The sequence below is a fragment of the Oryzias latipes genome, chromosome 1 (assembly GCF_053564925.1).
Source record: "Oryzias latipes strain Hd-rR chromosome 1, Olatipes_Hd-rR_3.1".
Classification (NCBI taxonomy): Eukaryota; Metazoa; Chordata; class Actinopteri; order Beloniformes; family Adrianichthyidae; genus Oryzias; species Oryzias latipes.
In genome coordinates this window covers 19,938,833-19,953,328 of record NC_136237.1, presented here as the reverse complement: position 1 = coordinate 19,953,328, position 14,496 = coordinate 19,938,833, and the positions used below count along the sequence as shown (strand labels likewise).

Genomic DNA, 14,496 nt, shown 5'->3' with positions numbered 1-14,496 from the left:
TAATAGGTTAGAGCAACCTTTGAATATAAAAATGCTTCAAATTCTAATAATTGGCCCGACATACAGTTGCAAAAACACTCCACTAAAGTGTTACCCTTTTTTTGGCTTAATTATACAGGAAGTCTACTTAAAGTCTTGACTCTATTGAAGGCATTTAACTGCGTTCATTTGTGTTTCTAGTTCGTGAGGATCAACACGCACATCAGAGAAGATGTTTTCTAAAAATTAAAATAATGAAAGTCATCAAGGAGAAGCTTATGAACATTATTTCAGATAGACAATCTCTAAAAGAAAAACTTGCATTTCTCTGACAGAACCGCCATAAAGTACCAATGCAGGTCCATGTATCTACAGTGTTTTCAGTTTACAATAGACAGCAAGGTCAATAATAAAGGTTTAAACCAAACACAGGTTTGTGTTGCACCGCAACAAAACGATGGTTGATTTCAATGTTAAAATTACATTTTTTGCAGGGCTCCATTATAAAGTATTGCACAAGACAGGAAACCTGTAAGCCCTTTAAATAGATGTCGGCTAAAAATAATAAGTAACACTTCAAGGAAATAGACAACCCTGAGTTTCTGCTGAAGTCAACACATTACAGGTCGAACTTTACTCTTTTAAATTCTCATTAATGTGTTCATATTTGGTTATTTTACCACAGATTCTATTTTAACATTAAAAAAAAAAGTTATTAAAATATTTATTTCAATTTCAATTGAGAAAAAAATCTGATATGAGAAATAAAGTTTGATGTTAGAGTACGTACGGTCACATTTCATGCCCTGGTGTATCAGCCCGTAGAGGAGGGAGCCGCAGTGGTCACAGAAGGTGGGGCTTGAGTAGGTGTGGACCTTGAACTTGTGTTTGCTACGAGGATCCTGCAGAAACAGAAAAAAGAACGATGAGGACTCTAGATTTATATGTCTATAATCCAATTAAAAACCCCTTAACAGAGAAATGGCAACTAAACTGCTGACATTTCAACAATATTAACTACCATTCATAACCTCTACCAGCTGCATATTTCACATAGCTGTAAATACAGCTTTATCCTTCATTACCTAGTTAAGATTGGGAACAAGATCTTCTCTTTGTTAGCTAACCTGTGCTAACCACTGCCACAAAAAGCCACCTTAATTGTGAGCAATGGCTGAATAATTTATTTCCAAACTGGCATCCCTCTACGGGGGCCTTTCATAGGGTTTAAAGAACAAAAAAAACTGTCTGCAGGCTTTGGCTGTTGTTCAGCCACAACTATGTAAGTACAGGTGAAGAGTGGAACCTGGCGTGCATTTCATCCGGCGCCCCTGTGGGTGAAACACCTTTATGAGTGACCTGTTCTTCCACCATTATGTTGTTACTGTGACATTTAAAGACCCACATGTTTTTAACATGTTCGTGTTGCATTTTTCTCATGATGGAGGACATATTTAAAGAAAATTAAACTTAAAATTGGAGATGACAATAAATGTTGTTGGAAAACGGGTGTAGGTGTGACAAAGAAGCTCCAACGGCAGGCCACAAGCTTCCTCCTCCGCTCCATTCTGATGCATGCACTTGCAGACAAACTTGTTCGAGCTGGTATCTGGATCTAAACTGTTGCAGCTATGTTGGGTTGGGGTTGTGATGGTCTATAGCAGGGGTCGGGAACCTATGGCTCGCGAGCCATATATGGCTCTTTTGATGGTCACATGTGGCTCGCAGACAAATCTTTAATTATAGTTTTTTTTTTTCATTAGACCAGTCCTTCTCGGGCGCGATGCGATGTCAGAGGCGCGCAGTAGTAGCAGTGCTTAGAGAGAGAAATCTGCGCCAGCGCTATCAGTTACTATTATCTATTATTTCACAGAGTTTGTACCAGCTGGAAACCTGTGAATTGACGTGCCTAAAACTGCGCGCTCCCGTCTCTGAGAAAGAGCGCGCAGATGCGGGGGACGGGATGTGTGAGGGAGAAAGCAGAGGGTGGGGCTGAGGTGTTGTGGGGACAGGCAGCAGGTGAATCGCGCAGGGATTGTAAAAACGTAAAACCCGCTTCCCATCACTCACTGCAGCGTGTGAGTGTGTGTTTGGCTCCCCGTCTGCATGTGAGCAGTCTGTCTCACATCTACAGAACATTCAGACCTACGATGACGTTTAAAGTCTCAACGCCTGAACGAAGCAGAAACTCACCACGTATCAACCAGACTAGACCATCAGCAGAACTACCACGAGAAATACTCATCATTTATTAGCAACAGAATAACAATGTTATTAAAAAGAATCCACAGACTTATTGTACTTTAAAAATGTTAAAATTAAATCAAATGCACACATTCATTTGTATATTTAGTTTTAAACAAATTGTCGCGGACTGACTTGGATGGCTGTTGGGCCGCGTTAAAAGTTCTGGAGTTCATTGAACGCGTCAAGCAGAGATCTGATTGGCCCTCAGTTCTGTCGTTCAGCCTGTTGTTAGGTAGTTTGGACCAATGGGGTTCAGCTATGGGCCGAATAAGGGAAATGGGAGGGGCTGCAGCGGGAGCAGGGGAATATAAAGTTGGGAGAAGCGCTCTCGTGTCGGCGGGAGAGATTCAGGAGTTGCTGAATTAATTGAAGGGCGTTTGTTGCGGTCTGCAGTAATCGGAATAAAGAACTTTAAAAGAGGTTAAGTCTCCGTGCCTCAGTGTGGGGAAAGGACACTACATTATTGTATGGCTCTTTCGAAATTAAATTTCAAAATATGTGGCATTTATGGCTCTCTTGGCCAAAAAGGTTCCCGACCCCTGCTCTATAGGTTGGTGGGAGAGTGTAAACAGATGGATGATGGGAATGTGGCCTAACTTACTCAGCAGTGACAGTCCAGCCTAGAACTTGGAAGCAAATTTTTAGGGAACTAGTGCCACTTTGCAGAAATTACGTCCTAGAAAATGACCTTTTTTTTCTTTTGTTTGTTTGTTTTGGCTAAAATCAGCATAATCATAAGTAAAAGAGCACTGGGAACACTTTGAAAATAGAGCAAAAGATAATCAGAGTGGGATTTTGAGCAATTGAATTTGGCCTAAATGGCAAGAAAGGGTTTTGGCTACAGAGAGAAGAAGAATTATGGTATGGATTTAATTAATGGAGGTAAAAAAACAGCAACAAAAAAAGAAGAAGCATTTATCATTTCCCCTAATCTGGATAATGATTATGTGGTTTATCTTTAATGAATTTTGAACAGAAAACAAGAAAAAACTATAGGGACACGGGTTTACTCAGCGGGATTCAGAAAAAATAAGCATCTGGAGATGCACCAAAGAAAGAGTTAAAGATTAGTGAGCATCAGCGTATGAGTTCAAAATGCATGCTGACTCACAAACAGAGCAAATGAGGGACATTGGCTCATTAAACTGAGGCAGCCAGGCAGCACATTTTCCCTTTACTGACATGTCCTAATATGATTTGGGGTTGACATGTCAGCAGGAGGGGGGGAGGCCGGAGGAAACAACGCTGTGTGTGTTCTCACCCAGCAGCACAAACGCAAAACAAAAGCCAATACTGACCTTGGTGATTTTATTAATAACCAGCCTCCAACCACAGAGCAACACACATGTAATACAATCCATGGGATTTGAAAAGGAGCGACCAGTTACAGGGAGGATTGCCTTAAAGAGATGCCAGCTTTTCAAAATAAAAAGTAACAAGCTAAATGGAACATTTGTACGTTCATGAACCCTTTTTTTTTAACTTACATCTGAAGCAGGTCCTTTGTCGGCCCCTGGACATGAAAAGGTGACAAATTCATGACAGCGCTTATGGACCACGAAACAGCACACTGGGAAGAAGAAGCAGGGAGAGAGAGAGAGAAAAAAACATTATTGCTGGCTTCCTAGCAATAAAAAATAAGCAAACGAGCAATTTATCCTTCATTGGAAACGTTTTTTTTTTTAATACATTTACATACAACCATGCATGAGGGGGCATCTCTTAGCTCCGCCCCCCCAAACAACACACTGCAACAGGAAACTCTGAAACCTCAAAGGAGCCGGCTTTATGCCGAGTGATTTCAGCGCTAATACTTTTTGGCATCACCCAGAGAAATAAGCACAGAAAACTAAAAGTTACTAAAACCTCTAAACATATTTGGCAGATGAGTAATAGTCAATTTTCTTACTGACAAAATGAAAAGAAAAGCTGGAAAAAGCTCAAAGTCTTCACTAGTTTTTGGTAACCCTGATGTACAATCTGTGAATTACTGTATATATACATTTGATTTAAAAAAAAATTCTGCTTTAAATACAAAAAAATAAAGCCCAATGTTTCACATTTAATATGAGAGTGATGTGTAATCCATGTACTGTGTAATGGTGAAGAAAACAGTAAAATCGAGAGTCATTTAGTCAACAAAGAAAGAAATTTACAAGCAGCTCTTTGGTAATTGGATGGTCTGAGGGCCATCTGTCCAAAACTGTGTTGGACTCATTTGACAGCAGCAGGGGTAAAAAACACAGCGAAGTCTTTTTTTTAAAAACGAAATTAAACACAGTTAATGTTAAAATTTTCCACTTGGGTTGGAAAGGTGGTATGAAATTTCCAAAATAAGGCTAAAAGAATCAAAATACTTCTTGACATTTGTGTTGCACTGCAGTAAAGCGAAAGTTCCTGCAGGACCAAAAATGAATAAAACCTAAAGATGTTCGAGATCCGTGGCAGAGAAGCGTGAGAAAATGTGTCAGTGTGTAACCAAGGCAACAATGACAGTGAATGATAAAGAACTTTGTGGGTTTCTTTCCGTCAAATTCAGGTTGAGTCATCGATCAGTTATCAAAAACCGCTTGTTTTAAATTTATCTTTTGCACAGTTGGGATGCTACGGCAATAAAGTAACCCAACTCATTACACTAGAGCTAAAAAAAGGGTCACTGCATTTTTAAAATCCTTTTATGGATTTATAGGCGACAATAGAACCAAAAGTATTCAAGGTCATTTGGATTGAACTTTGGTTTAAACAGCTGATTTGCAGATGAAATGTAAAAAAATGTACAAAAAAATAACATACTCAGCCCTTTCTTTATGTATTTTCTTAATCAAAACTGAGCACAGACATGTGCTCCGGCTACACCAACAGCAGTCAAACCGTCTCAAATATATCAAGTGTTACAAACCAGCAGGAGTCTCTCGCAGACGGACCGGTATCAGTTTCACAGATGCTTAGAGGACCTGCAGGTTCTGATGCTCGTGGCACGTGGATGGGATATCACAGCGCCTCACACACAACCCAACAGAAGGAAGCAAGTGTGTAGAAACAGCAGCAAATACTTCACAGCATTTAGGTGAGACTTGGAGGCGCCAGTTTGCTTTGTTATTTGACATTTAAGATGCTACATTCCACTTCATTTGCCTGAATTACATGTTGAATCTGTCACTGTGTCATGCTTATAGTTAACGTGCAAACAGTAAATGCTCAAAGTTTCTTTGAGAAAATTCCACAGCATTATGAACGTTGGTCAGGTTTAACTCTATGATTCATGGGAATGTCCAAAAGCAAAGGAAAAAGAAAAGAATTAAATAACTAGTTGGCATGTTGTTGAACAATTTGTTTGTTTGTTTTTTAGTAAAAAGTGAGATCATCAGAAAATAAGGCCTCTCTCCCTCCCATGTGAGTTTTTTTGTTTTCAATAAGTCAAAAGTCAAAATTTGAGGTTTTTAAATATGGGTACTTGTTATTTTTATTTGATGCTTTAAAGACAAAATGCTTTAGGTGTCAAAGGATGAGAGTTTGAATAGAAATGCAGAAAAAAGTCAAAATGAAGCTCCTTTGAAACACCCACTAAACAAAATAACAGCAGGATGTTTTCCTGCTTACAAGTTGCACACAAAGACCGTGCACTACTGTATACTGTCAGCTTCTTGAGAGTGAAAGTAACTACAACTAGACCTCCATTGGAAATAAAAAGGACAGACGAGTGAAGCACATGACAGCAACATGATTGTGGTTTAGCCTCGTTCTGACTTAATACGTTGATTTACACTGTTTCCACTTCACAGTGACTGACAATCTTAAGTAAAAAGGGAATTAAAAAGCCTAACAGGTTGTCATATCTCCCTGTCATGACAATGTTTCTGAGCTGCTAAAAAAAAGAAAAGACAACGCACAAACAAACGCACAGCGTGTGATATTACTCTACTTTAATCTTAATTATTCACATTGTCATTACACTTTAATGAGGCACCAGGGCAACTGCAGGCACTTTCCACCAGCTTTCATGAAGTAAGGTAACCGTGAGCTCGTGTTTGTGTTTATGTGTATGCTCATTTATGCAGGAGTGAGATGGGGTCGGGTTAGCCATATTTTATGTCAAACGGGTTACACAGACATGGCGGCAGCTTTGAGTGGAGATGCCTGAACTCTGAGCTTAGTCATAAACAATGCAAGTGAGGCAAGAGGCTGAGAGGAGGCTGACTGGACGAGGAAAAAAGAGAAAAGAGAGGCGAGAGATTAAATTAGATCAGGCTAAGAAAAGGAGTTAAGTCTCCCACTGTTCCTTCCAAAGGCTGAAGAACAGGAAGAGGACGGAGGGTTTGGGCACACAGACGTCTGTAGAAACTAGGGGTATAACCGTTCATTTTTACAATGATTTGATTCATATCATAATTTGAGGGTGACAATATGATGCATAGTCTATATTTGGTTCATTTTGAATTCGATCCGATTCACTGACGTAAAATCAATCCAGGACATCTTTAGCCAAAACTTCAACCAGTGTGACTCAGAGATAAATACCTGGTACTGAACAATGCAGGTTAAGTTTTACAGATTCTTTGTATTTCTTTTAAAATAATCAACTATAAATTAAATATGATTCACAAACAAGTAAACAAAAACTAATGGCAAATCCATTCACATTTTAGTCTCATGAAGTTCAGCCCACTGTTGTTTTTCCACACGAAAAAAATCCAAAAGGAAGATTATTAGAACATCCTACCACACTGCATGGTCACATGTCTTTGCTAAAAGTGTCAAAGTGTTTCCACACATTGGACTGGAATTATAACGTATCTCAATCCATATAGTATTTTCCAAGATTGATATAATCGACCCATTTCATATTCAAATTTTTAATGCTATAAGTCAATTTGATTAACAACTTCCCTCAGACAGATGATCTGGTTGGATGGCAGGAACTTAAATCGATTAATTGATTAAGTCTATTAATCGTTATTCCCCTCCTAAGAACTAAAGGCAGCCAGGATAACAAGCTCCAGAGCCCAGAAGACGGGGATGGGTACAGGTTTGCGGGCCTGGGAATACATCAGTGGACTGAGAGTGTCTTGACAGAAACAGAACTGGACATGCGTGCATGTGTCTGTGCACGTGCGTGCGTGTAAGTGAGAAAGACCGGAGCACAGCTGGCTATGTGGCAAAGTGAGGGGGTGGAAATTCATTTCTGCTTCTGCGGCATGTCAGAAAGACGGAATGAGAGGTGGAGCGGCACAAAACGCTGAGGAACACATGTTGAACTCGAAAGCCTCTTTACTCATACGTGTGCTCCTGCGCGCACATGCCACTGGCACACAGGCCCGGTGACCTGGTGAGGGGGTCTTTGCTCTGTTGCCTAGCAACCACGAAGAGCCCTAAAACCCCCAGTTTTGCCTGACTGACAGCACTGAGTAAAAAAAAGAGAGTGAACCCAAAATAACAAGAACCAGATAACAACAACAGTTTTCAACAGGAGTGATGGGAAATTCCTCCATCTTGGATAATTATCAGCCCACACATCACAGATGGAGACACTCATCATCATCATCATCATCATCATCATTCAGGCCTCAACAGGCCTGAATGACTAGAAAGATGACTTCCACCGAATGCTCATGTCAGAGCATTGTGTGATTTTAGATCTTAGACATATCAAAAACTGACACTGTTTCTCCTATAGGTAACGTTTCTTCTCCTTTAGAAGAAACAGAGACTGGATTCTAGTAAAACAATCCACATCTACCTCAAATTGTACTAACATAGATTAAAAAGGAACCAAGTAGTGTATTTGCATCTACATCGCTTCTGAACAAGCACAACTGAGAACTAAGAATTGTTTTAAAGTGTACCTGACAGATACAGCTGTAATGAGGATTTTTGGGCTCCACTAAACCCTCTCATGCTTCACAAAGGTTTCTCTCTGCTCCAGCTGTAGTGCCACAGGTCTGCATCAAACAGAACAACAGCTCTGCTAATCCAAAGGACTAAAAGCTTCAGCAGCTCAGCTTTACACATTTTGGATTAACTTTATGCTTCAAGAAAGCCATGACTCATTTGTTGTGCCCTGGTCATCCACTGAATTTCAGATCATCATGCAGAAAAATTAGCAGATTTTGCACCCAACACTCTGTATCCCTGAAATTGTGTATGTGATTACGTTGAGATAACACTGCAACGGTATGTAGATTAAATCAATCAAACCTCATCAAAGCAAGTCTCATTAGAGATACTAATAGCACATTTCCTGCAGGAAGTTTAGCACAGCGGAGTGATAAAGGCAGAAGGCAGAACCACAGAAGAGAAAAAAGCAGCAGGGTGCAGAAAATCCACAAAACACAGTTGTTTCTAGAAAATGGAAGCCTTTCACACAAAAAAAGGAAAAATAAACAATGATAGGCTGATTAAACCCTCTGAAGCTCCTTACCTTTAAAGGGCCGTTGCCATGCAAACTCATTTTTTTTAAGCTTTTAAGTGTTTCATAATGTTCATTCCTTACAAAAAGAAACCCCAAAGTGGTAAATTGATCCATTCACGCATTTCTAAGTCTTCCTCTAAAATCTAAAATCCTGCGCTCTGAGCACCAGCCCCTCCCAACTCACAAAAACGAGCGGGTTCTCACGAGCTGACGTAGACCAGTGAGAACCGCCCCTTCCATGAAGAGTCTGCGCTGCCCGCACCGCCCCCCCAGGCCAACAAACACACCCACATACACACGTTCTCCGCTGAGCTAGCAGTAGTCATCAAAAATGCTTTCTTTTTTTCTTTTATATGCACAATATACACATCCATCTTTGCAAAAGTTTGGGTGTCGTTTGTTTTCGTGTGCGAGACTCTGACAGACTTCTTAACTTCCTTAAAGTTAAATGATTAAAATGTTTTAAAACTGAGACCAAAGACGACTGTCTTAAAAAAGCGACACTGTTTCAAAACCACATCAGCCATTGAATTTCAGAGTACCTGTTCAAAACTTAAGACGGTTTCATTCATTTCATTATTTATCTTTATTTTGAAATGGCTCATTTGTTCAATGTATGGATTCTAAAACAAGACGTGTTTCAAAGAAAAGTGCCAACACTGCAAAACTGATGCAGACTAAAAAGAATCCAACTTAACAAAATAGTAAAATACAAAAGATAATTGTGTCATTTTTATTTTTTTAAACTTTATTTAATAGCTAAGCTGAAAACATCAAAAAACCAGCGTTGCAATTAATGTCATTTCAATAAAATCAAAAGCTTCTTGTCTTTTGTTTACCATCAAAAACACCAAAGCTCAAAAAAATACAGACTGACTTAATACATTTTACACCCACTTTTTATTTTTAAAAATATCAAATCTAAGCTCTAATTTTTCTCACTTTTAATAATTGATATATTAAGTAGAGGCAACACCTCAGTATCTGCTCTCTTGTGGAGCAAATACATTAAAAGACATCGCTGTAGGTCAGTGACTCCCAACCTTTTTCAGACGAGGACTTGTCTAAGTTTAGACAATATTTTCATGGACTAGCATGTATGAGGCTAAAATGGGCGTCCTATTTATTTATTTATGCATTTTTAGTCTCCTGTTTCCCTCAACTTTTAAGGGTAAAGTTTATCTTCATCCTCTGTACCATATCTGTGGCTGGTTTAAACTTGATTTTTACAATGGATTTTGTGTAGGAACCATTAAAATGTTTGACCCATAGTTGTCAAATTGGAAACAAATAAATAAATAAAATGAGACGATAACTTCCGCTACATCTGACTTTTAAGGTGTAGCGAATAAATGCAAGAATAAAAAATAACAGTCAGTAAAACAAGAATTTTCTAAATATAATAATAAACATGAATCCACCGTTTAAGCAACCTCATTAGACAGACGGTTGCTGAATATTATCCAACAACTGTGGCAATAAAGCCATATTTGTAGTAAAGACTTCTAGGTTTTGTCTGTTCAAAGCAGCTTTCTGTTTTCTTCAAGTCAAAGGCTTTTTTCTTCCGTCTCCTCACAGACTCTTTTCTGCAAAAAGAAACTTTCCAAATACCTTTGTTTTTCGTTAACGTTCAACAGGGTTTCAAATTTGGTGGTTGGCGTAGCCGCTTTTAGAAAGTAGCGGATGCATTTTCAAAACGTGACCGAGAGACTTGACATGCATCAAGAATGAGTCGCTCAGCCACGTCTCCAGTAGTTTTCCAAAATAAAACTTCACAATCAAATTATTTATAAAACAGAAACATGTGGTTTGTGATTTTTTTTTCTCTACGACTCCGTTCCTACCAACTGTGTCATGGACTGGTATCGGTCCGCGGCTGGGGTTAGGGCACCACTGCATATAGATCAACATATTTTTCCATTGGAAATCGTGTTTACATGCAGGGATACATGTAGGATGCACGTCAACCCTACTTTCTATTTGTCTTTGAAGTCTGTGTATGAAGCCAAATCTTTCGTTTCTAGATTTGTTTGTGAGCATAAAGGCAAAGAAGTGTCCACACCTGAGGAGATTACAATTAAAAATTAATGTTAAAATAACACACATTGAAGTATTTGTTGCATTGACAAAGAAGCCGTTTACTTATGCAGCATTTAAATCCTGGGATGTTTTTAGCTATTTTTAACCCTCAATATAAAATCTCTTTAAATATATGCAGGCCAGAACATATAGGTAAGGCAATGGTAATGCTGACAAACTTGATCTGTTTCTTTAGAATGTTTGTGCACAAACAGTGAGTTTGTTGGCTCATGCACACTCTCCTCTAACGACCCACAGTCTGCGAAAAAACCATCCACAGTTATGGGGTCCCAAATTCATCCCAGTGAACATTTCAAGTGAAGAGTTTGTTATGGTTTAGGACCACTTTGACCTTTTTTTCTCCACTAACACTCCACAGAATAGCACACAAAAAAAGGAAGCAGAAACTGTTAAAGTGTACAGCCAGGACTCTGACGTTTTCTTCTAGAGGGAAGCAGGAGGAGGATCTTGCCTTCCACCAGCGGGGGACGGCTGCCCTCCAGGCTATGACATTTGTTTTCTTGGGATGCTTTCTGGCCACAATTCTGGCCACAAGAACCACTTAAAGAGCAATGGAAAAGCTCACAGGACCTCAACATGTGTCACCACTTCTGTTTACAGAGATGTGTGCAGCGACAAAAAAGCTGTGAAACCAAAGAATTTTAGATATTTGCAGCCAGCTTTCCTCAATTTCTATGTTTTTACCCATCAGCTGCAGAGACTGAGCTTCCTTTGAACCGACTCAACTTTCAGCTGGACTAGTGTTGTTAGTATTTTGTCCCACCCTCAATGTCATCACGCATGTAAAAACAAGCCTCAGGAGGACAACTAAAACATTCAGCTCAACAAACAGCATGGCTCAACCAAACCCGTTCTTTAATGAAAAGGAGCAAACATGGTCCAGGAGGGTGGAACTCCAACTAAAAGAGGCACACGACCAGCCTCAGGCAAAGCTTTTATGACCATTAATGAAGATAAATAAACAGTCCTGGTTCCATATAATTGACTGTTTGAAACAGTTTCTAAAACCGACGGAAGACAGTTCACCTAAACCTCAAAAGATAAAGTCGCTCTGTCACGCCCACACACTGAAAACTGATTATTTATCTAAGCTCACATTCCTGGAACTTTGTACATCTCATTTCATGCCCCACACTTTTCCACGGCTGTCCTCCTCAGGAAATCCTACTGACTTCATTCATTTTGACAACCTAGACCATAAGCGACCTGTTCATTGCTTAGCCCAACCTCTGAGCGCTGAGAGGTTGAAGGTCTGGTCTGTCTCTAGCTAGATCACCTGTTTTGTGGCTGTTTCTATAGGACTTGTATGCTCAATATTTGCAGAAAAATAAATGAACTATTCTTTAATGCACTTTTATGTACTCTTAAAAAGTTGAGATTAGGGCTGCACGATATGAGGAAAACTTGGGATATTAGTGATCAATAATGCGATGATGATATAACTTGCGGTATATGAACAAATAGCAAAACCTAAAACATAATTTCCATTTCACTGCTTCTTCTTCTTCTTCCACTTTCGGCTTCTCCCATCAGGGGTCGCCACAGCGAACGAGTCGCATGGTAAATTTGGCAATGTTTTACGCCGGATGCCCTTCCTGACGCAACCTTCTCAAACCGGGCTTGGAACCGGCAGAGGTAGAGAAGGGAACAGGGAGCAGCCCGGAGTCGAACCCGGGTTTCACGGACGGAAGGCGCCGCAAACCAGCACGAGCTAAACTGGCTCCAATTTCCAATTTCCATTTCACTGCAACAGTTTAAAAATTATAGTCCAAATGACCCACACCTACATAGGAGCCGAACATCTAAGATAAAAGGGCTCCATCCGATTGGTCAAATATATAAAGGAATTTGTTTGTTTCGTTAAATACTTCAAGCTGCCATAAGATTGTTTTAGCATATTTAAGGTAACCATTTATTGCAATTTTCACCATCTTTTGCGATATGCATATTGCAAAGTTTGACATTGCGATAACGACAAATTTGCAATATATTCTGCAGGCCTAGTTGAGATACTAAAATCGGTGTTGCACTGTATTTTTTTATAGGCACATTGTCAATTATCCATATTTTTATCCAGTATAAAAAACATTTTTTGATTTCATTTGTCCAAGGAAAACAGGTAAAAGGGGAGCCTGATAGTTTCTGGTTGTGTCTCCAGACAAGCCTCCTAACAGACTTCCCTACTCGAGGCAAAAGCCATTAAAAACACATAAACTCCAAGATGGAACCAGAGCAAGGACTAAAGCAAGGACATCTAATTGGGTGAGTACCTGTCAGGAGCACTGCAGGGCCTAAGCTGTGCATGTGCAACTTTAGGCGACTGTCTCCACAATTATATTAGTCTCGCTCTGCCAGAGCTCCAAAACACAGAAACAGATCCCAAAGACAGACGCTAAAACGACTGCAGTTCGCATGCAGCCAGTGTGGTGTCCTTTCTGATATGATCCGGGGGGGTAAACCCCAAACCTCCTCAAACTCATCTCTAAGTGGCAGATGTCAGCCCACATTCTTTGTACAGTCAGATCACTCTGCATCACTGATGTGGCGCTGATGCAGATGTGGCGGCAAAATACTATTTATGGACAGGCAGCATCTCCGCCCTTAGCAATATATGGTTTGAACAAAGCTATCAGTTCCATCAGCCAGAGTCGAGCATGAAACTGGTACCAACTATGCAAAACCGTCTAAACACGACAACAAACGCCTCTGCCGTCACCAGGCCTCAGCTGTCTGCGCGAACGCCTTCAAAAGTATTGAACCGGTTGGTTATTTCAAGCATGAAGAAGGCATGCCCCTTCACACCTGACGCTCACCTTTATACCTGCTTTCTCATCTTTCTAAATACCTGATTTATCTGCAGGAGCCTATCTCAGCAGCCACCAGGGGAAAGACAGGGCACCTGTCCAACTCAAACACAAAACAATGACCGGCCAGATCTTAATAAAGACGTTGGCGGTGATTCATTTCAGTTAAGCTGCGTCTATTGAAAGGTCCCGATTCCTGTCAGTTCTTACTGTAAAGCTGAATTAATGGTACATGTACTGACAGAAGGGAGACTTTAGACCTTAAACCAGTCAGCTCACAGATTAAAAATTCAAATCTCTTTTCAACAGGAAACAATAGTTAGTTCCTCTGTTTGTTATCAGTGCCGTCTGCAAATTAGAGCATGTGAACTAAAATTAACAACAAAAAAAAGACACTAAGGGTAAGAAAAGGCATCTCTGAATACCTGCTGAGCAGGTATCCAAACACGCCCACAAAGGCAGAGTAAAAACCCCCTTGTCACATACTGGGCTGTTTTCTCAAACACACTTTGGTTCCTCATAAGAAAACAAGTCGGCACAGGATGGCTGACATTCCACCGAATCGAAAGGGACAATGCACCCCCCTTTCCATCTGAGCTGCAACTCTGCAGCTCTTCCTTTTTATGTCCCACTTCATGCACATCGCTTTCCACTGTCTCTTCTGCATTTTGTTGAGCACTTCTATTCAGAAGGCAAAATGCAAAGGAGAGGAGCGTGGCAAAACACAAAGTGACTGTTTTTTTCCTCCTCCTGATGTACAGATTATGAAGTCAGCCGTTTTCACTTTAAGGTAAAAGAAGCCGGATGAGGCGCAATCCCTAAAAGCTGAAATGACACTATAAGGAGGTTTTATGGCAATATGACTTAAATTTAAAAATCTATGACTCTCACATCCCATGACTAGAATTAAACAAATGTGAAATTTAGCATTAAAGGATTTTTGTTGCTGTTTCTATA

The 14,496-nt window shown here is 40.0% G+C and overlaps 1 protein-coding gene across 2 annotated transcripts in view; it reads right to left on the bottom strand.

Moving 5' to 3' along the window:
* The window catches only part of LOC101161464 (protein kinase C beta type), a 34,491-nt gene that overhangs the window by 16,539 nt on the left and 3,456 nt on the right, over positions 1-14,496 (bottom strand). For both annotated transcript variants that reach the window (XM_023958257.2, XM_023958253.2), the window contains exons 3-4: positions 3,714-3,796; positions 770-881 (exon numbers count right to left, since the gene is read on the bottom strand). In XM_023958257.2, the coding sequence (XP_023814025.1) occupies positions 770-881; positions 3,714-3,796 (195 nt within the window). The remainder of the gene's footprint in view (positions 1-769; positions 882-3,713; positions 3,797-14,496) is intronic.